Source organism: Desmodus rotundus, chromosome 5, assembly GCF_022682495.2.
Source record: "Desmodus rotundus isolate HL8 chromosome 5, HLdesRot8A.1, whole genome shotgun sequence".
Classification (NCBI taxonomy): Eukaryota; Metazoa; Chordata; class Mammalia; order Chiroptera; family Phyllostomidae; genus Desmodus; species Desmodus rotundus.
Genome location: NC_071391.1, coordinates 8,085,459 through 8,111,888, shown reverse-complemented (window position 1 = coordinate 8,111,888; position 26,430 = coordinate 8,085,459). Strand labels below are relative to the sequence as shown.

General features: G+C 51.5%; 3 protein-coding genes across 12 annotated transcripts; 2 read left to right on the top strand and 1 right to left on the bottom strand.

Annotated features, from left to right (window-relative positions):
• Nucleotides 1-540: 540 nt before the first annotated feature.
• On the bottom strand, nt 541-9,056 carry CYB561A3 (cytochrome b561 family member A3). 4 transcript variants are annotated; one of them, XM_045183272.3, is made up of 8 exons: nt 8,373-9,056; nt 7,703-7,826; nt 5,817-5,922; nt 4,476-4,674; nt 3,199-3,407; nt 2,533-2,687; nt 1,901-2,057; nt 541-1,286 (listed from the first exon to the last, which is right to left on the bottom strand). In XM_045183272.3, exons 4-8 carry the CDS (start codon nt 4,657-4,659, stop codon nt 1,263-1,265), a joined length of 729 nt encoding a protein of 242 aa, XP_045039207.1. In that variant the 5' UTR covers nt 4,660-4,674; nt 5,817-5,922; nt 7,703-7,826; nt 8,373-9,056; the 3' UTR covers nt 541-1,262. The 4 variants fall into 4 exon arrangements, with proteins under 4 accessions (XP_045039207.1, XP_053779591.1, XP_053779592.1 ...); XM_053923616.2 differs by having other exon boundaries at nt 8,569-9,056; XM_053923617.2 differs by having other exon boundaries at nt 7,703-7,806; nt 8,569-9,056.
• Nucleotides 9,057-9,096: 40 nt separating this feature from the next.
• On the top strand, nt 9,097-14,179 carry TMEM138 (transmembrane protein 138). 6 transcript variants are annotated; one of them, XM_045183274.2, is made up of 6 exons: nt 9,097-9,231; nt 10,836-11,099; nt 12,177-12,348; nt 12,669-12,808; nt 13,506-13,581; nt 13,852-13,905. In XM_045183274.2, exons 2-5 carry the CDS (start codon nt 10,972-10,974, stop codon nt 13,579-13,581), a joined length of 516 nt encoding a protein of 171 aa, XP_045039209.2. In that variant the 5' UTR covers nt 9,097-9,231; nt 10,836-10,971; the 3' UTR covers nt 13,852-13,905. The 6 variants fall into 6 exon arrangements, with proteins under 6 accessions (XP_045039209.2, XP_071077502.1, XP_045039208.2 ...); XM_071221401.1 differs by having other exon boundaries at nt 9,102-9,231; nt 10,839-11,099; nt 12,250-12,348; nt 12,680-12,808; XM_045183273.2 differs by having other exon boundaries at nt 9,102-9,231; nt 10,839-11,099.
• Nucleotides 14,180-21,289: 7,110 nt separating this feature from the next.
• TMEM216 (transmembrane protein 216) lies at nt 21,290-25,387 on the top strand. 2 transcript variants are annotated; one of them, XM_024574231.3, is made up of 5 exons: nt 21,290-21,355; nt 21,921-22,022; nt 22,530-22,622; nt 24,314-24,515; nt 24,819-25,387. In XM_024574231.3, exons 3-5 carry the CDS (start codon nt 22,577-22,579, stop codon nt 24,832-24,834), a joined length of 264 nt encoding a protein of 87 aa, XP_024429999.1. In that variant the 5' UTR covers nt 21,290-21,355; nt 21,921-22,022; nt 22,530-22,576; the 3' UTR covers nt 24,835-25,387. The 2 variants fall into 2 exon arrangements, with proteins under 2 accessions (XP_024429999.1, XP_053781803.1); XM_053925828.1 differs by having other exon boundaries at nt 21,302-21,341.
• The last annotated feature ends 1,043 nt before the right edge of the window (nt 25,388-26,430 follow it).

Below are 26,430 nucleotides of genomic sequence, written 5' to 3'. Positions count from 1 at the left end.
TGGGGTTGTGGCGGCCCGTTGGCCTCACTGCCACCGGCCAGAGAGAGAGCACACCCTGGACCCCAGGTGTCATGGTGCCTGTGACCTAAGCTTGACAGTGTGGTACCCGAGACCCAGCAGGACTCATGTGGGGGGGCAGGAAAAGCCACAGCGCCCACACATAGGAGAGGAGCCAGACTCCTCCGTCTCCACCCCCCCCCCCCCCAGGAAAGCTGCAGCTTGCACTCGAGTGTGGGCACAGACGGGGGGCTGGCACTGCAAGTAGCCATGGTGGGGGGCAGGTGAGGCACTCGGATGCTCAGCAAAAAACACCTTGGAAGGCGGCCATGGCTCCTAGGCTCTGCTGGGTGCAAAGCACCAACTTTGGCCTGCATCATGGTGGGCTGGAGTGTGAAACTTAACTGAGCGAGGGCCCTCCAAGAGAGCAAGGTTGAACCTGCCCAGGGAACCCTCATCTAGGAAGGAAAGTAAAGGTAGTCTGGGGCACCCCGGCTACCCATCCCTGTTGGGACAGCCGGGGACAGCAGGTTTTACCGGGGCTCACTGGGCTGCCTGACGGTGATGGGCATGTAAGCCACAAGACAGGTCAGCATCCAGGCCCCAGCTGTTGCCACAGCAAGAAGGGGTGGAGCCACACAGTCACAGTGGACACACACACAGAAGGCAGGGATGGGAGAAGAGCAGTCAGCGCCTCAGCTTCTCTTCTGCAGAAGCTGCTCTGCCATCCTCCATGTCCCCCTCCATCATCTGACATTCCCACCCAGCCTCACATCCAGGAGGGCCGGGTGGAGATAACAGAGCCGAGGAAGCCCACCCTGCGGGGGCACCTAAATGAAATGCACACACTCAAGGAAGCTGAGGGGCACGTCGCCTCCCTCACTTTCCACATCACAGACTGCACTTGAGTCCAGCTCGTCTGAGCCGTTGGGATTTCCTGCCACATCCTGAGGGGCCTAAAGGGGAAATCGCCTTGACTTCAGCCAGACAGCAGGAGTGGTGGGAGCAGCCAGGGCAGAAGGGCCTGTGTAAGTGGAGGACTTCAGAAGCCAACGCTGCGAAGGGGTGCAGGAGCCAAAGCCCCCAAGAAAAGCCGTGGACAGCAAGTTGGTGGAGAGAGCAGGCCCAACAAGGAGGGAGGGAGAGGTCGGGGCCCAGAGCCCAAAGCAAGTCTGTTGACAAGACCAGAGGGGGACCCAGGTACAGCAGAGCTTCTGAGGGGAGTCCGACTGCACCCCGACTGCTCCTGGGAGCCCCTTTCCGCTTCACTCCCTTTCATGCAACAGGGGCTGGAAAGACAGGCAGAGGCACAGAGGTCAATGGTGTGTGTCGCAGTGGCACTTGGCCTGCAGGTCACACCAGCTGAGCAGCTTCATACAGACCCCAACCTACAGGGCAGTCCCTGCCCAAAGCCCCTCAGCCTGATACACACCCCATCTCACCCCATCCCTCGGATGCCCGAGTGGCCAAGGCACAGCCTGCTCCAAGCATTCCCTTGTCACCAAGCACCTGCTAGATAAGCTCCTGTCCCACTAGGCTAGCCCCAAAGCTGGGAAAGTAGAAGTTCCGACACCCCTCTTCATGCTCCAGGCCTTCCTTGGGGAAGATAAGGCCACGCTTCCCCTCATGAAACCACAAGAATTTGGGGGAGTGACCCCTGTCCTTCCCCAGTGGACAGGCCCCTGGGAGACTCGCAGCCTGAGCAACTACATGTGCTGTGGTGGCTGGGACATGCCGCCTGGCACCAGAGCTTCCCACCAACCAACCTGACCCCACCTTCTCGCTACTTGGTTTCTCACGTCATTGGGTTAGTCTCTTCCTGGGAAGCCCTCAGCCTTTTCTGGTGACCCTTCTCTGGACCCAGCCCTCCCCCGTCCTGGCATGGGAGACCCGGACCCCATACCTGTCCTTCGGTCGTCACGCCCACCTCCGGGCGTTTCCAAGATGAAGCCTGGAGGATGTAGAGCACCAGCAGCCCGAAGATCACCACCAGCAGCCCGGTGCTGTTGGCGAACACAGCCTCACCAGGCAGGCTGGAGTACGGCTTGGTGGCGTTCTTCCTGAAGACAGTGAAACAGGGTGGGCCCTTGAGAGACTTGGCCACCTATTTGTGCCCAGTGGGAGCATCCACGCCACCAACAGAGGCCCGGAATGTTGACACACTTTCCAAGCCCCAGCCACAACAGGTGTCTGCAGAATGCTTTCTACCTGTGAGGGGACTCTGCCTCGGGTCCTGCATTTGTAAGTGGCAATGACTCAACAGTATCGATGTCGTAGGGCAATGAGAGGGTTAAATTTAAGGTGCGTAGAATAGCCTGACACACAGTAGGTACTAAGTCAACTTGATGCTGGAGAACACCTACTGCCTGACTTACCAATCTCAACCTAATGACCGACCATTACCCTCCTGATCAGGAATGAGCCCAACCCCAAAGCCCCCATACCCCGCCCTTGGATGGGTCCAAGGAGCACAGGGCGTGTCTCTGAAGACAATTCTTTCCTTCCACCTTAGAGTTGGGGCCCCACCCCACTCACAAGCTGAAGAACAGCTTTTCATTAATGCCAGAGATGACAGACGCCATGGCCAGCGAGAGGATGGAGGCTCCGAAGAAGACGTGGATGGGTTTAAGGAGGCTGCGCAGCCACAAGGATGCCCAGGGCAGCAGGAAGACGGCGAAGCCCAGGAACCACTGTGGACACAGGGAGAAGTACTTGACCCACCTGTGTGTGACCAAAGGCACTTGAGGTCATCCCATCTGACCAGCACCTCCTACCGGTCAGTGAACCTTCTCCCTTCTTTCCCAACTCAAACCTTCCCCCGGGAATTGCCCCGCACCACCGAGCTTCCTCAGTGTGGTCTGTCTGTCTCTCTTATACAAACAAGAACCTTTCATTAGCTACCACCCCTCCCTCCCGCAAACACAGCCACCCTTGTTTGTCTCTGGTTCCTTCCAGTCCTGGCTCATAAAAGTCCCTTGCTCAGAGTGCTCTGGAATGACAGATGGGCAGGAACAGGGTGAGTATTGGAACCACCATCTCCTGCGGCCCTTTAAACTGTGCCTTCTACAGGATGTGCCCTGCAAAGGCTGTCTCCAGGCAACGAGCAGAGGGAATATTTGGTGCTGATGCAAGTGAAGCCCCAACCAGAGCCTATGGTTGCCACCCAGCACTGGGAACCCAGAGGAGGGTGACAGCACCCACCTGGCAGGCGAAGAGGAAGACGGCGGTGATGCCCAACCAGCTGTGCAGCGAGTAGAGGTTGGCGATTTTGTAATTGTTATGATATTTAAAGACGGCCACCAGCCCCAGCACAGTCAGGATGAAGGCCATCAGATGCAGGGACGCATGGGCGATTTTCCAGGGCAGCTTGGGCCCCACCCAAGACTGGGGCAGGCGGTACACCAGTGATGCTGTGGGAGAGAGTGGTCCCGGGGCTCGGCCTCTTCCCCTTGTGCTCACGACCCATGAGGGCAAGTGGCCTGACAGCCCCATACCGCCTCCCAGAGAAGGAACAAGGAAACGCTGAAAGCAATGTCGCCCATTATTCCATCTAACCGAATTCTCACAACGTGCTTAGTTTTCAAGGACACAGGCTGTGAGATTGGATACCCTAGGTCCCAATCCTGGCTCTGCCTCTTAGCTATTTGGCATCTTCTTTCTAGGTCTCAGTTCCCTCGGCTGTAGAATGGGGAGAGCAATAGAGCCCACCCCACAAGCAAAGTGGGATGCCGTGTCTGAAGCTCACGGGGCACGCTGCGACTGTCAATGTCGCCGTCATTCCCGCTGTTCTAGTGAGGAAACGGAGGCCTCCTGGGCCCATGGCCCCAGCTCTGGATGCACAGGGCAGACGATGGGTCTGGCAGGAGCAGGCAGATCCCTCATGTCAGGATCCACCAGGCCGCCAGGGGCTCAGCCTCCTGCTCCCAGGCCAAGTCCAGCCCGCCGCCTACCACATTTTGCCGAGTATGAGCTCCTGTGTATAATGCACACCCATGTGAAAACCGTGTGTTTAGTGCCACCCATATATAATGCGCATCCTTATTTTTCCCTCAAAAATCTGGGCAAAAAAAGTGTGCGTTATACACAGCAAACTATGGTATTTCTGTAAACAGAGTGTTCTTGGAACACAGCCAGGCACGCGTTTCCGTGCTGCCTGTGGCTTCTCACAGTGCAACAGCAGGGCCGAGTAGCTGTCACACGATATATGGCCTACAGAGCCTCGAATACTCCCTACCTGGCCCTTCAGAGAGAAATTTTGACAGCCCCTGACTTAGCCGTGTATCTGTGAGGATGCCCTTCTCAGACGCCCTCGTTCTCACTACCGCTGCCTCCAAATGACACCTAGGCCCACACTCAGACCCACCCACCCAACCTCCACAGCCCCGAACCCACGGGTGACAAAAACCAACCCCAGAGAGACTGCTCTGCCCCGTCCAGGCCTGGGCCGTGCGGCGTCTCCGCGCGGACCTCATACTCACCGGCGCTGTAGAGCACCACCATGCCAGCCACCATGAGCACCGGGTGGCAGTTGAACGTGGATATGGTACCGTCCCAGGCAAAGCCACCGTGCCAGCTCTGCATCCAGTAGACGGTAAACAGGACGCACATCAAGCCCAGGGCCGACAGCGCCAGGACAGAGAGGTAAAGCCACCCCGCGGCCATCCTGATCGGGCACTCCTACAAGGGACAATCACACGTCCTTGCTGACTCGGGTGTGCCCCACACGCCAGCCGAAGACCTTGCTCTTGTGCGGAAGGGTGGATGCTTTTTGGTTGCCTGCCCCTGCCATCAGACTGGGCCGTGCTCCCATGGGGCCTTGATGGCTGGGTGGGCCTGCTCTCCGGTTAGGGACAGAGACTGAGGACCTACCCTAGCACACAGTACCCCCAGCCAGGCGTCTCCTCTGATGTGGCCCAGGGCCCTGGGATCAGTCTCCCCTCATAGGACCAGAAGGTAAAGAATTACCTCCTCACAGAAAAGAAGGGACAGGAATCAAAATCCAGGCTGGATCACACAAGTGCCCGGGCCCTCCCTTCCAACACCAGGAGGCAAAATCATAATCAACAAGGAGCACACTATTAGGCCAGCCGGGAGGAAGTCCCCTGGGCCCCCACTTGCACAGAGAAGTTCTCACGCAGACATTCTCCGCAGGGCCAAGCCTCCCAATGGGGAAGGTAAGATCAGGCCCCCACTCCAGAGTCCCCACTCTCTACACCTTGAAGTGGGTGATGGCCCTCAGCTAGTCCCCAGGCCTGAGACTTCTGCTTTCTCTTCCTCTGGGGAAAGTCCAGAGGAGAAAAGAGGAAGCAAGAGCTCACGGTGGAGAAAGCAAGACTTCCCAGTGCGCCCTCACTTAACATCATCGGCAGGTTCTTCAAATGTGGAGAAAGATACACAGTGAAGCCAATTTTACCACAGCTTAACTGATGTAAAGCAGAGCTAAGTTCCTACAGCATCCCATCGATGTGAAATGAATGGCGTTATTTTGATAAACTCAGAAACTGACTCTGGTTTCAAGCATGGAGAATTCCTAGGTAGCTCCTCTTAAAAGCCAGGCAAGTGGGCGTGAGGGTGAGCAGGCAGGAGCGCAAAGTCACAGGACTGCCCCGCCTTGGGCTAACTGCCCTGCCTTCGGCTAACTTGTACCAGGCGGGCGTGGGCCCAGTTCTCAAGGAAATCACAGCATTCCCTGGACGCACACCAAGGTGACCCTGTGGCTTCCTGCAGTTGAGGTCCCTGGATCTGAACCAGTTAACAGGGAGAAGAGGCCCCTAAAGTAGCCAAGAATTCCCAAGGAGCTAAAACACTCGATTCCTTACCTTTACACCTAGTGGCAGGCTGACAGCCTGGGGCCTGGGCTCTAAGTCTTATGAGGTGAGGCACCTTGGGCAGACCCTCAACACTCGCAGGGCTCAGTCTTCGCGACTGGAAGAAAGGCACGGCAATGAGAACGTAGTTCAGTGAAAGGCAGCGCAGAGCAGACACCACCCTGGAACCTCACACACGGTGCCACTTACTCCTCCCACCAACCCCGCGAGGAGTTATCATCCCCATTTTACAGATGAAGAAACTGAGGCTCAGGAAGACTCAGTAGCTGGCGTTAAGACCCACTAAGTGGGCAGGGAGTTCCCAACCCTTATCTGTTTGCCTTCTGGGCCCATGTTTTCTTTCCTGGACCACAGGCTGTCAGAAGGTCAAGTGAGAAAATGTATGTAAGGACATTGTGAAAGTAAAGTATTATACTTTCCTCTGTCGCAGCATCTCATCCTAACTACTGACAAAAACCTGAAGCTCAGGGCCCCTGTGCCTGCCCAGACCTCTCGGTGGGACTCTGTGCCAGGCCAGCTCTCCCCGTGCCAGGCGTCCACCTAACCAGAAACAAAGACACAGAGCTCGTGCGGTGACCCAAGTTGGCAATAAGCTCTGATAAAGGATGACCTGAGGTCTGGGGTTGGAGGGACAAGGTTCCCATGAGGCTGGAAGGACAAAATCATGCCATCAGCTTCCAGAAGCTTTGTGACTCAACGACCAAACCCAGAGCTGTCCCCTTACTTCCTGCAAGAGCTAAGGAAGTTTCAGGCCCAGCTTGTGTGGCTCAAGGGATTGAATGCTGGCCCCAAAACCAAAGGGTCGCCGGTTCAATTCTCAGTCAGAGCATGTGTCTGGGTTGCGAGCTGGGTTCCCGGTGGGGGGGTGCCCGAGAGGCAACCACACATTGATGTTTCTCTCCCTGTTTCTCCTTTCCTTCCCCTCTCTCTAAAAATAAATGCATAAAATATTTTTTAAAAAACAGCAGAGGAAGTTTCAGGTCACCAGATGTTTAGTCACCTGACCGCCTCCCACCCCCCCCCCCAACCCCCAGTGAAGTGTTAAGTCAGCATGAAGGTCCTCTTGGTCAGAAGGCTCCATCCCTCAGACAATATCTTTCAGCCTTTTTTCCTTTGTTCAAGGAAAAAAGAAACTAACTCAAAAAGGACTGTATCCACTCCCCTGGGAGAGGTCCTGGATTACTGCTCTGGGGCGGACTTGGAATGGACAGCGGGGACTTTCCTGACGGAGTTCTGAAACATAACACTGCTCACACCACACAAATGAGCCCCCTCTGCCTGAAATAGAGCGCGAAAGCAGAAAAAAGGGAAGAATGTAGTGAAAACTACAATCTGAATACTAAAAACGTCCTCTCCTTTACTCCGAGAGCGTGTCGTGCTGATTCCAGGAGTGCTCACCTCGGTGTGGTCTCCTACTCCGCCCTTGCTTTGTGGGGCCCTGTTCTAAGACAGAAGTCCACCAACTCTGCCGTGAAGGGCCAGGGCGGTAAGTGTGTTAGTCTTCGCCGGCCATGCAGTCTCTGTCACAACTACATCCTCAACTCTGCTGACACAGTGCAAAAGCAGTCACAGACAACACTTGCACAGATGCGCAGAGCTGTGTTCCAAAGCAACTTTATTTACGGACACTGAAATTTTAGTCTCGTATCATTTTTCACATGTCACAAGATATCACCCTTTTCATTCCTTTTCAACCATTTAAAAATGTGGAACCATTCAGGAGAGCCAGATGAGGCCTGTGGGTGAAGTCTGTCGACCCTGAGCTAAGGAATCCGCTCTCCGACCTAATACTCTCCCAATCACAGTGGCAGAAAGGATTCTCCCAGGCTGCGTGAACGCAGACCAGGCCCCGGGGTAGGAAATGGGTACAGGCATACCTTGGAGATATTGTGGGTTTGGTTCCAGACCACAGCCGTGAAACGAGTATGCAATGCAATAAAGCCCGTTGAAATCTTTTTTGCTGGTGGAGGGTCTTGGCTTCCTTTGCAAAAAATGCAACAGCTGTGAAGCGCAACAAAGCAAGTGCAACAAGTATTTCCCAGTCAGCCCTTAGACAGGAAACGGCTCTATTTCAAACTCTTACAATGTTACTTTTATAATTTAGAACCACAAATAGATGAAAGAACAAAGTCATTTTTTTTGCTGTCCCTTCCCAGATGAATGGCTTTAGGAATCCAGAATTTCAAGTCCTAGACTCAAAAATGCTGGGCTCAAAGAAGGAATGTGCCTTGGCCAAGGTGAGTAGCAGAACTGGTACAGGAATCCCGTTCACCCCCGTCAGCTCCAAGGACTCCTCACTTTTCTGAGCGTAGCTCCTGTGAAATCAGGACTAAGGAGTGACGGGTCCTAAATCCCAGTCAGGAGGTAGACGAGCAAAGCCCTCCTCAGCACCAGAGTGATCACAGACCCGCCCTTCGCACTATGCTCTGGTCTGGCTCAGGTGCCCCGAGAACCATTCCAGGAACGCCCGACCAATCCCTGACTCCGCTGCTGGGACCACGGAGGTCCCAGCTAACCCTGGGTGAAAATTAAGGCGAGAGGCTCCACCTGCTGACTGCGACTTTCGAAGAGATTTCGTGCCTTTACAACCATCACTAGTGGAAGGAAGGGCACGGAGGACGATGTCCATTTCCTAAAAGAGGAAACAGGCCGAGCGAGGGGTCGCGAAAGTGCGAAGCGAGGTAGCAGCGGAGGCAGCACTCGAACCCAGGTCCCAGAACTCCCAACCCGGGCTCTTTCTCACCCCCGAACCACAGTGGGACGCAGCGGGGTTTGGGGTCTCCGAGACCCGCCTCTGCCACACGGCGCCCGCCGCCGTTCCCGAGGTTCCTTGGCGAATCGAGTCTGAGATTCCTTGCTAGGACCGCACACAGCCGGCAACACCGACCTAGAATGAATTGGCGAGGCCACTTCGCCCTTTAAAGGCTCGTATCACTTCCGGTCGCGCGCGCGGCCTCCTGGGAAATGAAGTCCGGAGTTTCCCACTAGTAGCACGCCGAGCAGCTGATTGCAATTCCACTTCTTCCGCGGGCGTTTTACCCCCAAGCCCGGGGCCCCAGAGGCCAGCAACGCCGTCACGATCTGCCCTGTCCCTACTCCCCATCCTGTGGAAACGGAAATGTTTGGGCCGGCGCGAAGACTCTGGTCAAGGGCTAGCCCTCAGCAAAGCCACACGCCAACCGGGCAGGAGGCTTCGGTCAGCTGCAGGGAGGGCCCGGAGAGGGGCGGGCCCAGGAAAGCGGGGGCCCAAATATAGAGCTGTCCATAGAGCGGGGAGAAAAAGCCGAGAGCCAGCGCGTAGCGCGGCGGGCACTGAGCCCTCCTTCGCCATCTACTTCCGGAATTTAAAATCGATTTCCGGAAGCCGGGACCTTGTCCCCATGACAACCGACGTTGGGGTTTTCAGGTGAGAGTGCTCGAAGATTAGTAGGGAAAGAGGGCATCAGCCGGAATTTTTGTTGTTACTGTTTTGGTTTTGGCTTGTTGCCAAGGCAGCCCCCTTTGAAAATGGGCTTGGAGAGGTGAGGGAAAGTGCCCTGGGGACAAGGGGAACGCGGCAGGTAGCGGTGGACGAACTGCGATAGACCGCCTCGCGAATCGCCGCTGCCCTGAACCCGAGGAGAAGCTCGACCTTCTCGCAGAGATGGCGGTGGACGGTTCTATATAACGGACCCTCACTAAAGCCCTCTGGTGGCCTGTGAAGTGGTGGCTGTGAGCGCGGGCATGGGTGTCACACCTAGTTGTGCATCCTGGATCCGGAGGAGTGACTTGAACTCTGACCCTGTGCCCTTGCCTGTAGGATGAGGATAATTCTTCCCCACGTTGCGGAGTAGTTGCGAGGGTTAGAGGAGATTATCTTGGTTGATAAGTTTATCGTGGTGCTGGCGTGTTCGTGATGACTGTCAGTACTTCATGAGCGAGTCAGCTAGGCTCAGAGAAACCACGTTCACGCGTCCACCCAGGCGGGACGCTCCACCAGGCGAGGTGAGCGAGGTTCCTTAACCTCTCAGAGCCCCTGTGCAAAGTGGGGATTATATACATACTAACATTGTGTATATTGTTATCCCTAATGTTTATTATGTACATACTGCTCGAGGTGGGTGCAGGATTAAAGAAAGTAATAAATAAGAAGAGTCTGTAAGTGGTACAACATTTTAGATGTTCATCTCAATCTCTGACTCCTCAAAGCATTTTGACATTTGTTTATAAATTTAATCCAGATGACGGGGTCACAGGACACCCCCCAGAGCGACTTCCGGGTCTCGTGACTCGGAAACACAGGCCCAGCTCCCCTTGCCTGCTGCCCGCTGTGTTGCTGCCATAGCCTTGTGCACACGGCTTTGCAGGAGAGCGCTGTTTCCTCTCGGCCTTTCCTGCCTGCGCCGCTTCCCACTTCTGCGCCAACATTTTTCCCGCCTGGTGACCCGGCAGCTTGTCACTAGCATGAGAGACAACTTTGTTCCATAGTTAAGGGCACACAGACTCCGGACCCAGACGGCCTGGATCTAAATGCCAGCTCCACCACTTACCAGCCATGTGACGGTGGACAACTTATTTCATCTCTCTGGACCTCAAGTGTCCCATCTGTAAAATGGGGAGAGGAATGGTGTGTCTTCTACCTCATGCGGGTATTGCAAGACTTAAATGGTATCAGCACGTGGACTAGGCCCTGGCCAGTTGTAAGCGGTGTGGGAGGCTCGGTGCTGCAGCCAGTGTGAGCCTTGGCCTTGGTCTCTTTAGGCGACCGGACAGTCACCCTTTGTCGTGCTCCTAGATCCCTTCGGACTCGAAGTGGGTGGGGAGAGCTCTGAGTTGAGAAGGTTTCCAGCGTGGAGAAAGGTTTGAGGGCGAGGGTCCCTGTAAGGAGTGACTAGTTGGGGGTTTATGTTGCTGGTGGTGGGGGTTTTGTTCACTGATGTATTCCGAGCACCTAGAATGGCGCCTGGCACATAATGGGTCCTCAGTAAATATTTATTGTATTAACGCATTTTTAATTTTTTTTTTTCTCAGCAGGCTCTTGTTTTAGGAAACAGCTGTGATTCTGAGGAACTAGACGCTTCTCCTCCAGTGCTGGGGAGAGAGTCGGGAGCTGTGTTTGGGGGAACTGTGGAATGTGCCCGTGGGGGACCAGCAGAGCAGAAGGAAGATGCTCCAGACCAGCAACTACAGCCTGGTGCTCTCCCTGCAGTTCCTGCTGCTGTGCTATGACCTCTTCGTCAACTCCTTCTCGGAGCTGCTCCGGGCGGCCCCCGTCATCCAGCTGGTGCTCTTCATGTGAGTTCAGTGGGCGGGGCTGCACAGCCAGGCCCGGCAGTGGGGTGGCCTTGGCAATCGTGACCTTGCATCTCAAAGTCAGTGATGGAAAAATGTTAGGGAGGAAAAATTCACATTGCCCTGGGGTACACAGACGTGTCACACGGCCGTTTTCGTACACTTCCGACAAGGGTGCAGCGTGTGGGAGCGGTCCACGTCGGAAATGAGGGTCGGACTGCTGGCCCGGCTGATTTCTACGTCTGTGAGCAGAGATCCGGTCCTACGTTGCCATGAAAGGGGATTGCAAGATGGCGGGTGAAGAGGCTAATCGTATTAATGACAGATATGAGTCTCATAAGATTGAAGCTGTTGGCATTTTCCCTCAAAATAGTTTACGGAGACCCCATGAGGCAAGTTCCAGACAGGAAACCACAGTCGTGGACACGGTCTGCCACGTGTCCCAAGTGTCCTTGGCCTGGCGGACAGTGCGCCAGGTGCAGTGGTGAATCTGACCAGTTCCTGCTCTCACGGGGTTCCTGTTCCGGTGGAGGGAGATAATGAATGCATTGGAAAAAACCGGACGCCATTTCAGACGGTGATGGATGTCATACAGTGGTGTACAGTAGCTGGGTGGGGAGGCAAGGGCGGCTTTAGGTAGGGAGGCTAAAGAAAAGTCCTTCCGAAGAGGGGTTCTGCGACTCGAATGGCACTAAGGCACCGGCCACGCAAAGGTCAGAGGAAGTGCCGTGCTGTCTCGCTAAAGGAAGAGGTCTCATAGGGCCGGTTCGTGCGACAGACAGGGCTGGCATTTCCTGGACGTAGGGAGGAAAGTCGCTTTCCTCACCTGCGCCTAGGAGGTCTGTTAAGAGCGTCAGCAGGAAAGCCTCGTCTGTGGGCTGCACTCAACTGACGGGGCCACTGCGCACTTTTCGCTCCACGCGGGGCAACTTGGGGCCCAAAGCGCACGCTCCCTCTGTGGGGGTTTCAGAGGACAGTCACACGGAAGGCCAGACCGCGTGGTGCTCCTTAGGACGTAGGGCCGGCTCTTGCGTCCTGACAGGCCTCCATGTGGCTGTACTTTGTTTTATGTGTCTGCAGCATCCAGGATATTGCGATCCTCTTCAACGTCATCATCATTTTCCTCATGTTCTTCAACACCTTCGTCTTCCAGGCTGGCCTGGTCAACCTCCTGTTCCATAAGTTCAAAGGGACCATCATCCTGGCAGCTGTGTACTTCGCCCTCAGCATCTCCCTGCACGTCTGGGTCATGGTAAGAGCGGAACAGTGCATTCCGGATCTCCGAAGGAGCAGGAATGCCGTTCCTCTGGGAACCCAGCACCCCTCTTGTACATCTCACAGAATCTTTCATTTAAAAAAAAATGAACTGAATGTGGTCTGCCCTGGAGCTAAGTGTGTGAGTTTCCTAAGGTACTTTCACCCAACCTTATGTGTGGAAGAACTGCCTTATCCAAGAGTCAAGGGGTACTTCTGGAACATTCAGTTCACTTTTGCCCCAAACAGATCTGCCAGGGCTAAAACAGGAAGTTGAATCTGTTTCATCTTTGGTTGTTTGGGTGGGTGTTGATACAGGGTATTTATAGGCCGCAGTGTCCCAAGGGAAGTAGCCAAGCAAGAATGCTGCTTGCCTTCTTGTGCTTCACGCCCTCTGCTGCAACCCATCGCTTACACTGGGGGAACCACCCTCTGAGATGCCTCCCTGTGGTCCTCAGGTAGGCCTCAGAGCAGGTCCAGCTTTCGTGGTTTCAGATTTCTTCTGCTTCACAAATCCTCCCATCTTTTTTTGCTATCTCCTGTGTTTCTCAAGTATCTGTTTCAATGGAACACATTAAAACCTCAGGGTTCTTTAGTCATTTCTGTACTGTAGCCACCTCCTCAGACTGAACCTTCCGTCAGGCTGCCCTTGTGCCTCCACGGAGAGCAGGAGACCTCAGGAAAGAAGCAGAGCTGTGCTGAAGTCCCTAGGTGCTTCCTAAAGATTGTCTCTGCTCTGGTTCCTGGAGCCGAAATAGGTCCTGGCTTTGTTCTGTAAAGCCGGCAATCTGCTTAAACCCTGAGTGCACCGAGCCTTTATCTGGCAGGAGCTGAGCCTGAGATTTTCAAGGCAAGACAGTGACCACGAGGAACGGATGGAGATCATGTGCATCCTTTCTCCTTGGCCAGGGCTATGGAGTGAAAGATATAAATAGCTTAGTTCAAACTTCCTCTTAGGGTTAGAAAGGATATTCCCTTTGCAGCAAAAAGGGAGCTTGAGGCACCTTTGGGAAACACAGTGTGAGGGTGTGGAAAGAAAGAAGGTGAGATTAGCCTGACTTTCAGTTAAGTGGCATCTCTGCAGCTAACCCAGTTGCAGATGTTAGGGCCTCACCTGGCCATTAACCTTTCCCTGTCTGCTCATGTCTCCTTCAGAACTTACGCTGGAAAGAGTCTAACCGCTTTGTCTGGACAGATGGACTTCAAACGCTGTTTGCATTCCAGAGGCTAGGTAAGGACCAGAGCGACAGCCTCAGGCCTCACTGTGGTCCCACCTATGGCTCCGGTGCCGAGGGCCTTGGTCCTGGCTTGCCGGCCCATCACAGCCACATGGGACGGGAGGAACAACCACACCGAGAACAGGAGGGGTTACTGCCTTCTGCCTTGCTGGGAGCCACTGGGAAATCACGAGGCAGAGCCCCTCAGCCTTCTTAGGTTAGGTTCTTACCCGGAACAGAAACTCAGGAGCACCCTGAGGCCTCTTTTCTGCTATCATCCACAGCGGCGGTGTTGTACTACTACTTCTACAAGCGGACGGCGGTGAGGCTGGGCGATCCGCGCTTCTACCAGGACTCCGTGTGGCTGCGCAAGGAGTTCATGCAGGTCCGCAGGTGACTCGTCACACTGATGGAAGCCTCTCCTTCCTGACGGAAGCCACACTTGTGGCTCTGCAAGGAGGAAGTTGGCCCTGTGCTCCAGGAAGAGCTGGACTTTCCTAGGACAGGCTCAGGCCACTTGTGTTCATTCAGCCAAGAAAGAGGATTCTCCTCTTGCAAATGAAAGTGTTCCCAATACAGACTCCAGAACATACGTCCTGTCTCAGGTCTGCCCCCTTTCCTTTCTGCCCCCTCTTCCTCAAGGGCCCTGTGGCTTTATCGTTGGGAACTTGCCACTTAGGCCGGCACAGGAGCCTCCGGCACAGGAGCCCCTGGCACCATACTCTCTGCAGACACACTAAGGACCAAACAGCGCAAAGAGGATGTTTCTGTGCTCCTGGCTGATCGCATCTTGGCCATGTAGATTTTATACCCAAGGCACTTTTCTTTTTACATTTTATAAATAGGAAATAAATTGAATTTTTCCATAAATGTTGGAGTCTGTCTGTCTGTCTAGATCTCTTTGCGGTTAAGAGGCATGCCAAGTCCTAGCCTTGACCCAGTGGGCAGATTGAGCCACAGAGCAAATACAGATAAAATTTATTGAGTCCTATTAAGCACACAAGACATTTTTGCAGAAATTCACGGTGTGACCCGATGCCCGGCCCCCGCCCCCGGAGTTCCAGACGTCTGCGCTTTATTCAGACTGTCCCTGTCAGAGCCTTGAACGGCCTTCAGAAGAGTGACAATGTTCCTTAGCCTGTTTTGGGAAATGAAATTTTTAAAGTTCACGTGCCTATAGTATCAGTTTTCTGTTGCCAGAATAACGTGTGACAAACCACCAGCAGACTTCAGTGGCATATGGCGATGAATAGTTATGTGGCTCTGGAGTCTTGGGGCTCAGATGACCTGTCTGGGCCTGGGTGACTTCTGCAGGGCTTGCTCATGCATCTGTGGTCAGCTGTGGGTCGGCCCGGCAGCTTGTGATGGATGATCTTGGGACCCTGGGCTCTTGGCTAACCTAGGCTGACCTCACCTGGAATGACTGGGCTGTACAGCTCAGGTTCCCATGACCCATCCATGAAGCCTGGGTCTGTTCACGGGACAGTGGCGGGGGAGCAGGAGAACAAGCCCCAGTGTGCAATTCTGTTTCAAGCCTCTGCTTGGACTGTGTCTCTGAGACTCCCCTTGGTCAAAGCAGGTCAGGTGACTGTGCCCAGCGTCGGAGTGGGAGAGCACAGCACCGAAAAGGTCCCTGGCCATGGGCACAGACACGGGAAGGGCCACGCGCTGTCAGTCTACACCCCCAGAAAGTCACTCTGTGCAACTTGTTATTCATAGACACTTCGGCACAGGGTTGGCAAACATTTTCTGTGAAGGGCCACATAGTAAATGCTTCAGATTTGGAGGGCCATATGGTCTGTTGCAACTACCCGACATTATAGCATGAAAGCAGCCATAAATGATACATAAATGAATGAACACAGCTGTGTGCCAATAAAACTATTTCAGGACACTGAAATTTGCATTTCATATTTTCACACGGTCTTAAAATAATTTTTCTTTTTCTCAATAATGAAAAAGGTCATTCTATTCTTAGCTGAAGGGTACAAAGCTAAGCTAACTCCAGCTCAGGGGCAAGAACAGGCCAGGCTTCCCCAGGCCACAGCATGCGGATCCCTGGTTTGAAAGCCTAAAGTTCTGGCGACAGAGTAGTAACCTGTGCTGCCACGAAGCTAACAGACATTTTAAACGTAAAGGCTCAAATAAATGTCTATGACCCACATCCTATAATCAGAACAAATGATCCATAAAGTCCTAACAAAGCCACCATCTACCTACTACCCTTCATTTGTTAAAAAGAAAGACAATCGACAGCCCGATTTTGAATATTTTCATAAAGGCTCTTGCAGGGGTATTATAATCCCCTTTGCTCCTTAATATCCCTGAAAGGCCATTTTCTGTGCCTCCAAATAAACCAGGGCTGGATTGTTCTCTGCTGTTTCGCAGCTAGTGAGGACACCAAATACCTGTCTCCTCGCAGTGTCTGGGGCTCTTTGTGGCCCTGTGAGTCTCTGGGATACCTGTGTGTATGTGTGTTTATTTTCCTTAATAGTTAATAGGTCTACGTTGCAGACAATTCAAGTTGTTACTTTTCCCGCTGCTATATCTCCACCACTGAGTGTCTTCTCCCTCCCCTCCTCAACAATCCACATTTACTTACATACTCCTTATAGAAGTAATATTTCACAAACATTTTTACCAAAACTATTGCCATACTCCTACCCCACTCATTCATTTCAGATCCTCGAACACAGCCAGTCCTCCATGTCCATGGGTTCCACATCCACAGGTTCAAAGACTGCAGATGGAAAACATCCGGAAAAAAGACACACTGTTGCCGACGTGTGCTCCGTGGCGAGGCCTACGTGGTTGTCCGGACCGAACGTGTACAGACTCTTTCTTGTCTTTCTTCCCTACACAATACAGCGTACCAACTGCTTACATGGCGTTTACGTTGTATTAGGCATTAAACCTAAGTAATCTGGAAACAATACGAAGTACAGTCAAACGTCAGTTCTTGAAAGCCTTGGTTCTGGAACAAGTCAGTTCTCGACCAAGTCGTTTACAGAGAAAAAGGTCTTGGCGGTCCAACAAAACTTCAGCTCTCAGTTCTCTACCCAACAGCCCTCTCCTGCCGATACCTGTGTGAGCAGTCACGTGTCCCTCAGGCAACCGAGGAGATTCTGCTGGTGAACAAATCACTTCTCTGCCCGTTTTCTGGAACGAACTGAGCTCGAGAATCGAGGTTCCACTGTGCACGGGAGCAGGTGCGTAGGTTATAGGCATACACAGTGCTGTGCCATTGCCATTTCTTACAAGGGACTCGAGCATCCTTGCAGTTTGGTACCTGTGGGAGTCCTGGAACCAAGCCTCAGCAGATACCAAGGGACAACTGTATGCATATATATTTTACACACAGTTGTAATTGCAGGGAATATGTCATAAAATAGTTTGGGTTTTTTTTCACTTAGCAGTAGGAATATGTTTTTAAGATAGGATGTAAATTGATTTCTTGGAGACCGTCAGCTTTCAAAGTTCAGAGAAAGAAAGTAAACACTTTTTTAAAAGTGCTGAGAGACTTTTAGTAGGACGGAGTTGCTTCTGGCTGATAATGCTCTAGTCAGGAACTAGAGGAAAACAGATAAAATATAAATACCAACTTTTAAAAAGGCCTCAGAGAATTGCTGAAGTAAAGCAGATCGGAAGGTCTAACGTTCTAGCGTAGGGAGAATCATATAGCCAGGCGAGGTGACAATTTGCAACAGATTTCACCCTGGGGGGATGGGCTGATTCTGGACTTGAACAAAAGGCTAGGGGCCCAAGCGTTGCCCAGACAGAGGGCTGCAGCCGGGAAACAGGGAAGTCGGCGGAGCGTAAGGATCTCACACTGATGGAGGCATGAAGTTGGGAACCAGAGGAGCCTTAAACACAGAACACAACTTCTCCTCCAGTTGTTTACCAAAGTCCAAAGCTGTTTAGGGAGAGAGCCTATAAAAAAGCTAAGCTTCAAACCTCTGAAAAGCAGAACAGAATTTTTGGCAGAGGGTGGGGACTGGTGAGCACACAGGGCTTTCAGTTGAAAGCTCAGGAGGGCTCTTAACTAGGAACAAGATGAAACAGGTTGATGGAGGCTTTTCAGAGTCACAGCGCAGCTGCAAACCATAGTCTCCAAAAGGGTGGGTCAAGGTGTCTACCCGTTCTGTCTCCCTAGCAGAGGAAAGGGTGGAGAAAACATCTAGAGACACTACAATTTTTTATACACAATTTCTGGGTCTAATAAAAAATCACTAGCAAGTCAAAAGATAGGACCATGTTACTTAAAACCAGAATAAAAGTAGAAAATAGAAACAGGTAATCCAAATATTGGAGAAAGCAGACAAGAAGTGAAAGTATCATATGCTTGAGAAATAGAGGGAAATATGGAGGAAATAGATAAAGTAACCTATGAACTTCTAATAATGGCTGAGTAAGATCCTGTGGGAACGAGCCTTCCACAAATAACAACTGTAAAATCTGGACATAATCCAAAAATAAACAAGCAAACAAACAAACAACAACAACAACAACAAAAACCCAGCTACTTGAAGACACTGGAGAATGAAGGGAAGCAAAAGTTGGATGGGAAGTCCACACTCACAAGAGGAGAATTATGCAGAGGAAGTTCCCAGTTTTTGCTACTTGTAAGTTGGTAGCAGGCAAAGTGGTGTGCGGGATATGCTGCTGGAAAACCGCAGAACCAGAGTACTGAGCCAGGACAACCACAGCTGCTGGGGAGAAAGGCGGGGATCTCGGAAGGGAGAGAACCCGAGAGAAGGGGATCCCCGCGTTCTGTCCGTGCGCATCTCCGCCCGAGCTGTGGACCACACGTGTGCACTTCGCACTCAAGGCAGCTCAGCTAAAGACAAGGTCTAAAGCGAGATTGTTGCCGCCACCCAGGAAGTGTGGTGTGCAGCGTGTGTGCAGCCAAGCTAACTGCCTGACAAAATGAAAGAGCTATCACTTTTGGGAGACGACGGAAACCAGAGTCTCCACGTTCAAAACTGACAGTAACACTGAGATGATCCAGGTACTGGAATTAACAGACAGGGTATTAAAGTAGCAGTGAAAATATGTTCTCAGTGAATACAAAGACAGGCAACCTGAGCATATAAAGAAATGATTTTTGAAAGACAGAAATCCCAAAAATAAAAATTACAGTGACTGAACATTTTTAAATGGATGCATTTAACAGCAAAAGAAGAAGTAACAGAATGAGTCAATGAACTAGAAGATAGAGCAACAGAAATTTCCCAAGCTGAAGAACAGGGGAAGAAAGATTAAAGAAATAAAAAAGTCTCAGCACTAGTTAATAATATCACACAGTCTAACATACATGTCACTGTGTCCTAGAATGCAAAGAGAAGGAAGAGAACGTACAAAAAAAATTTTTTTTAATAGCCAAATTTCCTAAATTTGATGAAAGGTGTAAATTTACAGATTTAAGATACTCCCAAACCCACCTTGAGAAAGAAAGAAAGCCACACCTAGGTACATCACAGTCAAATTATTGAAAGCTAAAGATGAATAGCAAACCTCGAAAGCAGCAAGAGAAAAACAGCACACCACATAACACAGGGACAACATGAACAGCTGACTTCTCACCACAAACCAGGGGCCAGGAGGGAGTGGAACGTCTCTAAAGTGCTGGAAGAAAACGGTCAGCTCAGAACTCTATAGTCACCGAAAATATACTTCAAGAATGAAGTTGAAATAAAGACATTTTCAGATGAAAGAAAACTAAGTATTAGTTGCCAACAATCCAGCACTACAAGAAATGCTAAAGGAGCCCTGGCTGGTGTGGTTCAGTGGATTGAGTGGTGGCCTGAGAGCCAAAGGGTCGCTGGTTCGATTCCCAGTCAGGGCACATACCTGGGTTGTGGGCCATGTCCTCGGGTCCAGAGCACACACTCCCCACATTGGGTGGATGCCAGTAAACCCACCTCTGCACAGGTGAGCCAAGGCTGGTGGGCAGGTGCTCCAAAAGAGTTGGAGCTCTGTGCAGAGGTACTGGATTGTGTGATGTCCCCACAGGGCAAGGAAGATCATGGAGATTGACCCTCTGGGGAGAATAGCCAAGGTTGATGAGCTGAGGGAGGGAGCTGGGGCTCTGCTGTGGGTACAAGGCGTCCGTGCCTGGAGGGCTTTGGGAAAAACTGTCCAAGGCATAAGAAAACAAGGCTGAGGGGGGCAGGTGTAGAGTGAGGGAGTTGCACTGACACAGGTGCAAGGCCTTAAGTATGCAGTATCCTTGACAGGAGGATCCACAGCAAAGTGGTCGCTGGGCCTCGACCACTACTGTGCGAGGCTGCCCTGGGAGTGCCTTCTGTTGGTGTGCAGCTGGAGCACCACCTGATGTCCCCACTCGCTTGCACCGCAGATAGATGGATCATGGCGCAGAAGCAAGGAAAAGCAAACCTGAGCTCGGGGGAGCCAGGAAGAAGAGCCCTTCCTTCCTTCCGTGTCCCTCCAGCGCCCTCTACTGACAAAGCTTGCCATCATGCTCACTGCAAGGGAGAGATGTTTAAGAGGCCAGTTCCATTACCACAGAACAGGCACTGAAGGGTAATGTGGAGCTAAAAGCCAAAAACTAGGTAAAGGAGTCGTCTTTTCTCCTACTCAGTTTCCATATGCACCGTTCTCCACGTATTTGAACTTCCCTCGTAATTATATTCCTACCTACAAGATATATCTATCCTTCTTAAAAGTGACATTCTCGCCCTTCCCCCAAATGAGAAGACACTTACAAATTACTCCAGGTTCAGGGAATTACTTCTGCTCCCCACCCCCCCCCCCCGCCCGTTACAGTTACGAAGTACTGTAACAATTACTGCCCCACTTCCACCCCAACTAGCTAGGAGTGCACAACACTGTCCTTCAGATTAGTCACTCTATTCAAATTACCTGGTTTGAGAGGGCCCTCTGTTTCCTGTCCTATCCCGACTGACACGGGGCCAACAGCCAAGTCAGCCCGAGTCCACTTAAAAGCCTTTTTCTTTCTACTCCCCTGCGGACAGTAACACTTCTGTGCTGCTCGAAATCGTATTCAGGCTTCAAAACCCAGTTTACAGACCGTCTCGTGGAAAATTCTCTCAATTGCTGCCGCACATACTTTGTCCTCTCAATTACTCCAGCATGTTTATTAGGGCCACGCGTTAATCACGTTTCAGCTTCATGTCTTTTGATTTGTGCTCTTTGAAATAACCCTCTAGTTCTGATTCATTTTGGTGTCTTCTAATTACCTGGTACATAAATTCGACGCACACAGCCCCCCCCCCGCAAAAACAAACAAACAAACAAAACTGTCTGCTAGACAAAGGACCCCTAACTCCATCCCGCATTTGCAGAAAGAGCACCATGGCGCACACCGTTTCTAATTTTCAGACCGTTAGCAGAAAGGAGAATCGTTGGGGCTAGGACCTACGTGCGGATCCTGTGGTCACATTGCTACAACTGGCCACTTGCGCAAATGGACTGTAACCTGCGCGGGGGCGGGGGGGCAAAAGCTACCCCTGCCCCGGGGTCCAGCGAACCACGATTCCGTGGACGACCACGGTTCTCCCCAAGTCTCTGTGAGGCGAAATCCCAAGCGAAGGCTGTTCGTGGCCTGCGATCCTCCCAAACGCCCCGACTGACCCGAGAACTCCCAGGGCGTATTCACCATAGAGTGCCCCAGGCGGGCAGAGGGGCAGAAGCCAGGGCCGCTCTGCCCCGCGCTTCCGGCAGAAGCTCACTGCTCCAGGAGCGGCAGCACCGCGTACGCAGTTTCCATGGGGACTGAAGATGGCGCCGCGAGGTGAGATTTTGGAGGTGTGTGAGTCGCTTCCTGATCCTTTCAGTCCCCCTTCTCCTTCCTCTCTCAGGGCTCGACCTAAACCCTCGACTCTCGGGTGTTAGGGTCGTCGCTCCTCACTTGTCCGAAGGAGGGGGTTCACAGCCTCACCCACCCCGAGTGCCTAAGGGTCTCGAGGTGAGGATCTTTCAAGTCCCCCCACATCCTTGGCTGGGCCTATTCTAGGCCGGCTCAGTGACGAATTTGCTTGCTGTGTGAGGGCGAAGAAGCCAGAGGGGAAATCTCTGTGCCCCGATTTCCCCTCCCAAATACCGTCGTGGTTAGATCTGGGAGAGGCTTTCCACCCCGACGCCCAAAGAGTGGAGTTTGACCGTGATTCCGGGGGAAGAACGGGATTGAATGAAGCCCCTCCACATCCTGTACTCACACAGCTCCCCGCCCCCTCGTTACCAGCAACCAGCAGTGCCCCAAGGGCCCTTCCTCCTGGCTACGACCCCCTCGAGCGTTCTCCAAGTTAGACACAGACCAAAGGGATTGAGCTGCCCTCCCTCCCATCCCTCTTCTTTGTGCTCCTCTTTTCAGGGAAGCGGTTGTCCTCCACCCCCCTGGAAATCCTGTTCTTTCTGAACGGGTGGTATTATGCTACCTATTTCCTGCTGGAACTCTTCATATTTCTGTATAAAGGTAAGGCATGGGCTTGACTGCGCTTGCCCCCAGGTCCCTTCCCCACTTCAGCCCACTTCTTCCCTGCAGCTCCTCTTCACTGCAAGGGATTAAGTGGCTTCCTTGAGAATGCTTCATTAGAAAGCCTCTGGGCAAGAATTTCTTGAGTTTGGGAGTGTGGGCTTCTGCATCCTGACCACGCCCACCCATCGCCTCTCTTTGTGAACTCCGCTCTGAGCCCACTGGTGATCCTCAGAACCATTTGGCAGCCCGGGTACCCCTGTACATCTGATTCTGTTGGACCGTGGAGTTGGGAGTAAAACCCCACAATAATGAGCCTGCCCCTAACAGACATAGTAGCACTGTGAGTTAACACCTTCTGCCTCAGGTTAGCAGGTCCCGCCCACATCTCCCTAACCAGCTCCTGGAAAGCTGATAAGACTCCTGTCCTCTTTGTTCCCAAGCTCATGGGAGTCCTTGTGGGTGCTGCCATGTGTTGTTTGCAAACTCAGGCTTTTGTATTGGCAGGTCTCCTGCTACCGTATCCAACAGCCAACCTAGTACTCGATGTAGTGATGCTCCTCCTTTACCTTGGAATTGAAGTGACTCGGCTGTTTTTTGGTGAGTGTTGTTCAGAGAATATTTCCATTCCTTATGAGATGAGCTGGTATCTGTAACTTGATTAACAAGAAAAGGTACATAACCTAGGCTCACAATAAGAGATTGGATCTGGTGGCATATCCCATTACTCCCTTTCTGAAGTTTCAAACTGCTTTATATTTTGGGTCAAGATTCACCTGTCTGTTGCTCTGTGGGCTAGACATGGGTGGTAGCACGAAATTATTAGATAACTCCTTCCCAGTTGCCTAACTGCTATAAAAGTGCCCGGTTCCTCTCGCTGGTCTGCTTGGGACAATGGGTTCAGGTGTAACTCCATGTCCGGGACAGGATGTGCCTGCACAGATCAGCGCTAAGTTCCCCTCCATGTCTCTGAACGAGACTTTCTTTAGGACAAGCTTTATCTCCCCCAAAATTCAGAGTACCTCTCTTACCAGTTAGGATATCTCATCGCTGAAAACAGTGTTAAAACACAAACTGAGAAAAAAAATACTTGCAAAACATATAACACAGGATAAAGCAGGCTCACATAAATCACTCGGGAAAAGACAACCTAATTTTAAAAATTGGGAAAGGCAATTCACATAAGATTTACAAAGAACCAATAGACATAACAAAATGCCCACACTCACGAATAAAAAGTTGAAATGACAGGAGAACATTTTCACCCATCATATTGCAGAGAGTCCCAATATCCAGTATGAGAACAGGCACAAGGAACAGGTTCCTGTACTCCCACATTCTCATGGGTACTTATATTCTCAGATTCTTTGGGGATATGAATTAGTACATCCTTTTTTTTTTTTTTTTTGATTCTCACACAAGGAAATGTTTATTGATTTTAGGGAGAGGGGAAGGGAGGGAGAGACACATCGATGTGAGAGAGAAACATCAATTGGTTGCCTTTCACATGCGCCCTGACCGAACCCGCAACCTTGGTATGTGCCCTGACCGAGAATCGAACCTACTACCTTTCAGTTGATGGGATGAAGCTCCAACCAACTGAGCCACACTGGCCAGGGCAGTGCATCCTTTTTGCTAATAGTTTTACCATATGAAATTTGTGTTCTTAGACCTAACAATTTCACTTCAAAAACTGGTTGAAGAAAAACACTCCCACAGATAGGCAAAGGTATCTGTGGGAGAATGTTTGTTGCCACATATTTTGTTACATCGGAACCAGAGAACCTGAACACATATGAGTACAGGATTAATTAAATAAGGTACGGTATTGGTTCAGTGAAATCGTTTGTAGCCATTAAAAAAGAATAAGGTAGTTATGTGGGGAGAGATGTCTAACTTACGAGAAAAAATAAGTTGTAAAATAGTATTAGAGTATGGTCCAGTTTTTGTAATAATAGTGATGTGGGAGTATACACACAATACAAACTCTGAAACAGGATACATCTAATAATAGCTGTCTCCAGGGAGTGAGCGCGGGCCTTTGGGTTTCTGTAGTCTCTCAAATTACTTTCTGTATATTAGTTGAAAGGTTTTCATTGATTCTATGTTATTTTTATAATTGAAAAAAAATTTCTCCCCAATAACAATCCCAGCTTCGCTTGAATAGGAGCCAGGCTGGAAGCAGGACATTCGGAGTGAATGACTCCAACCCTAAACTCCCGCAAAGCCTTTCCTCTGAGGCCAGGGGAAGCAGGCCATCTTGAGGTGACTCCCTGGGCTGTGTCTGACAGGTACGAAGGGAAACCTCTGCCAACGAAAGATGCCACTTGCTATTAGTGTGGCCTTGACCTTCCCATGCGCCATGATGGCCTCCTATTACATGCTGCTGCAGACCTACGTGCTCCGCCTGGAAGCCATCATGAACGGCATCTTGCTCCTCTTCTGCGGCTCAGAGCTGCTGCTGGAGGTGTTAACCCTGGCCGCTTTCTCCAGGTGCTGCTGCTGAGGGACCCTTTCCCGTCACCCGGGGGTCGGGTTCCCATCCCCTGCTAGGGAAGGATCCGTCGTTCTTGCCTGATCCCCCTGAGGGGTCCAGTGGACTTTTTAAGGGGGAAAGGGTGTCTGTGGAACTGCCTTTCTCATTTAGGGTAGCCAGTTACCCACTTCACTTAGGGAAGATACTCTCCTTGTTCCTTGGGGCCCGGAGGCTTGGAGTATCGAACGGTTCAGGCCAGTTGTCCTTGTTCACTGGGCTTTTAACATTTTCCTTCTTTCTTTCTTTCTTTCTGCCCTCAGTATGGACAGGATTTGAAGTACAAAAATTTCAGCCAGCAGCCCTCAGGGGCTGAGCCCACTCGGACTTCTGGTGTTTCAGCTGCACCAGTGAGAAATGGTGGGTCAAGTGGTCCCAGGGAAAGTTGCGGCTTTTCCTCAGCACAGACATTTGGGCAACAGTCCGAGCATAAGGCCACTGGGCACCATCTTCTAAACAGGACCGTCGGCCTAAGAGACTCTTCTACAGGCCAGTATAGGGAGGGCCACGGCTGTCCCCGCCCTGGCTACCCTCAGAGCCAGCTCCCTGCCGCCCTCAAGGTCTCCTCTTCCATCCTTGCGGCCAGAGCATCGCGTGTGGACCACACTCTGAGGATCTGAGCCACACTCCCTGCACCCTGTGCGTACCGTGCCACACCTGTCGCACACGAGCGTGGAGAGCCACGGGATGCTGGGCTCCAAGTGACGCAAAAATTCTCTTACGCTTATTCTTCAGAGATGGAGCTCCAGAACTTTTTTAGTAGCTGATAGTGTTATTTTTCTATTCTCATCATGAAACACACGCTGTTTTGTAATAAATATGTATTTTCGGTTGTGCAGCCTTTTCCTTACGGCACCTGTGCCTTGAAATTCATCCCCTCTGAGAGGTGGCCCGTCCCAGCACCTTGTTCTCAGGCTGTGCTTAGGGGTCCAGTGCGGGCCCAGAGCTGGTGGCGCAGGCGTGCCACTGATTTGCTTCCCCCAGCCCCAGCCTGGTTCTTTCCCAAAGGCCCCGCCAGCTCCTGTATCTTCTTGGGGTCTGTCGTCCTGTGAACGACTGCTCACATTCCTCACCTCTGCCACAGATCCCTCTTCCAGATCACTGTCGCCACCTCTCCAGGGGAGGCAGGAGTAATTGGAAGAAGCATATTCTAAACTTACTAATATTTGTTGTCACTTATTTAAAAATTTTGAATTAACATGAAAGGAACACATACTTTGGGTTTTTTTTAAGCTGGAGAAACGTTGCCTTAGATGAGTATATCATTCCCTTCTCCAAGTAATCATTTTTAAAACTTTCTCATCTTGCTTGGTAGTGGCCAATTCTTTCTTTCTTTATTTTTTTGCTCCAAGCCGTGACAGAATCCACTGCTTTTAGGAAACTTTTTTTCTAGAGCCCTTCTGTCAGATGAATCCTAGAATATCTGCACACTAATTCAAAGTAAAAAGTAACTGGCCTTTAAGCATTCCATGCTGATTTTTAATTCTGCTTACTTCCTGCAACCAGGCTCAGTCTCATCCTATGAAGGTCTCCACTGTCCAATTCACTGATGCTTTTTCCTGTTTTCTGTCCCTTCTGTGCCCGTGCCTCCTAACTGTCCCTGGGGTCTGTCCAAAAACCATAGTAGACAGGTCTAATCAACCATGAAACTGTCAAAAAGTCCAATAGGAACATTCCTGACGTTTCAATCACAAACCCCACGACTACCCTGATTTTCTGTTGCTTCTCACACTGCCTCTTTCTGTAGCCCTGCTTTGAAGAAATCACCAACATTAAGCTAGAGAGGCACCCATTCTCCATGGCCTCCCTGGTCACTTAGAGGTTCATTAGTTAAGGTAACCCTCCCAGCAACACAGATAAATGAATGGAAGGCTC

What these genes read in the sequence shown, in the direction of transcription:
- CYB561A3 (XM_045183272.3), bottom strand. Translation starts at nt 4,659, where the DNA reads ATGGCCGCGGGGTGGCTTTACCTCTCTGTCCTGGCGCTGTCGGCCCTG. An exon ending in GGTGGTGCTCTACAGCGCCG is followed by an intron (nt 3,408 to 4,475) that starts GTGAGTATGAGG and finishes TCTCTCCCACAG; the next exon opens with CATCACTGGTGTACCGCCTG. An exon ending in GAAAAGCTGTTCTTCAGCTT is followed by an intron (nt 2,058 to 2,532) that starts GTGAGTGGGGTG and finishes CACTGTCTTCAG; the next exon opens with GAAGAACGCCACCAAGCCGT.
- TMEM138 (XM_045183274.2), top strand. Translation starts at nt 10,972, where the DNA reads ATGCTCCAGACCAGCAACTACAGCCTGGTGCTCTCCCTGCAGTTCCTG. An exon ending in ATCCAGCTGGTGCTCTTCAT is followed by an intron (nt 11,100 to 12,176) that starts GTGAGTTCAGTG and finishes ATGTGTCTGCAG; the next exon opens with CATCCAGGATATTGCGATCC. An exon ending in CCCTGCACGTCTGGGTCATG is followed by an intron (nt 12,349 to 12,668) that starts GTAAGAGCGGAA and finishes GTGTTGATACAG; the next exon opens with GGTATTTATAGGCCGCAGTG.
- TMEM216 (XM_053925828.1), top strand. An exon ending in CTTCATATTTCTGTATAAAG is followed by an intron (nt 22,023 to 22,529) that starts GTAAGGCATGGG and finishes TTGTATTGGCAG; the next exon opens with GTCTCCTGCTACCGTATCCA. An exon ending in AGTGACTCGGCTGTTTTTTG is followed by an intron (nt 22,623 to 24,313) that starts GTGAGTGTTGTT and finishes TGTGTCTGACAG; the next exon opens with GTACGAAGGGAAACCTCTGC.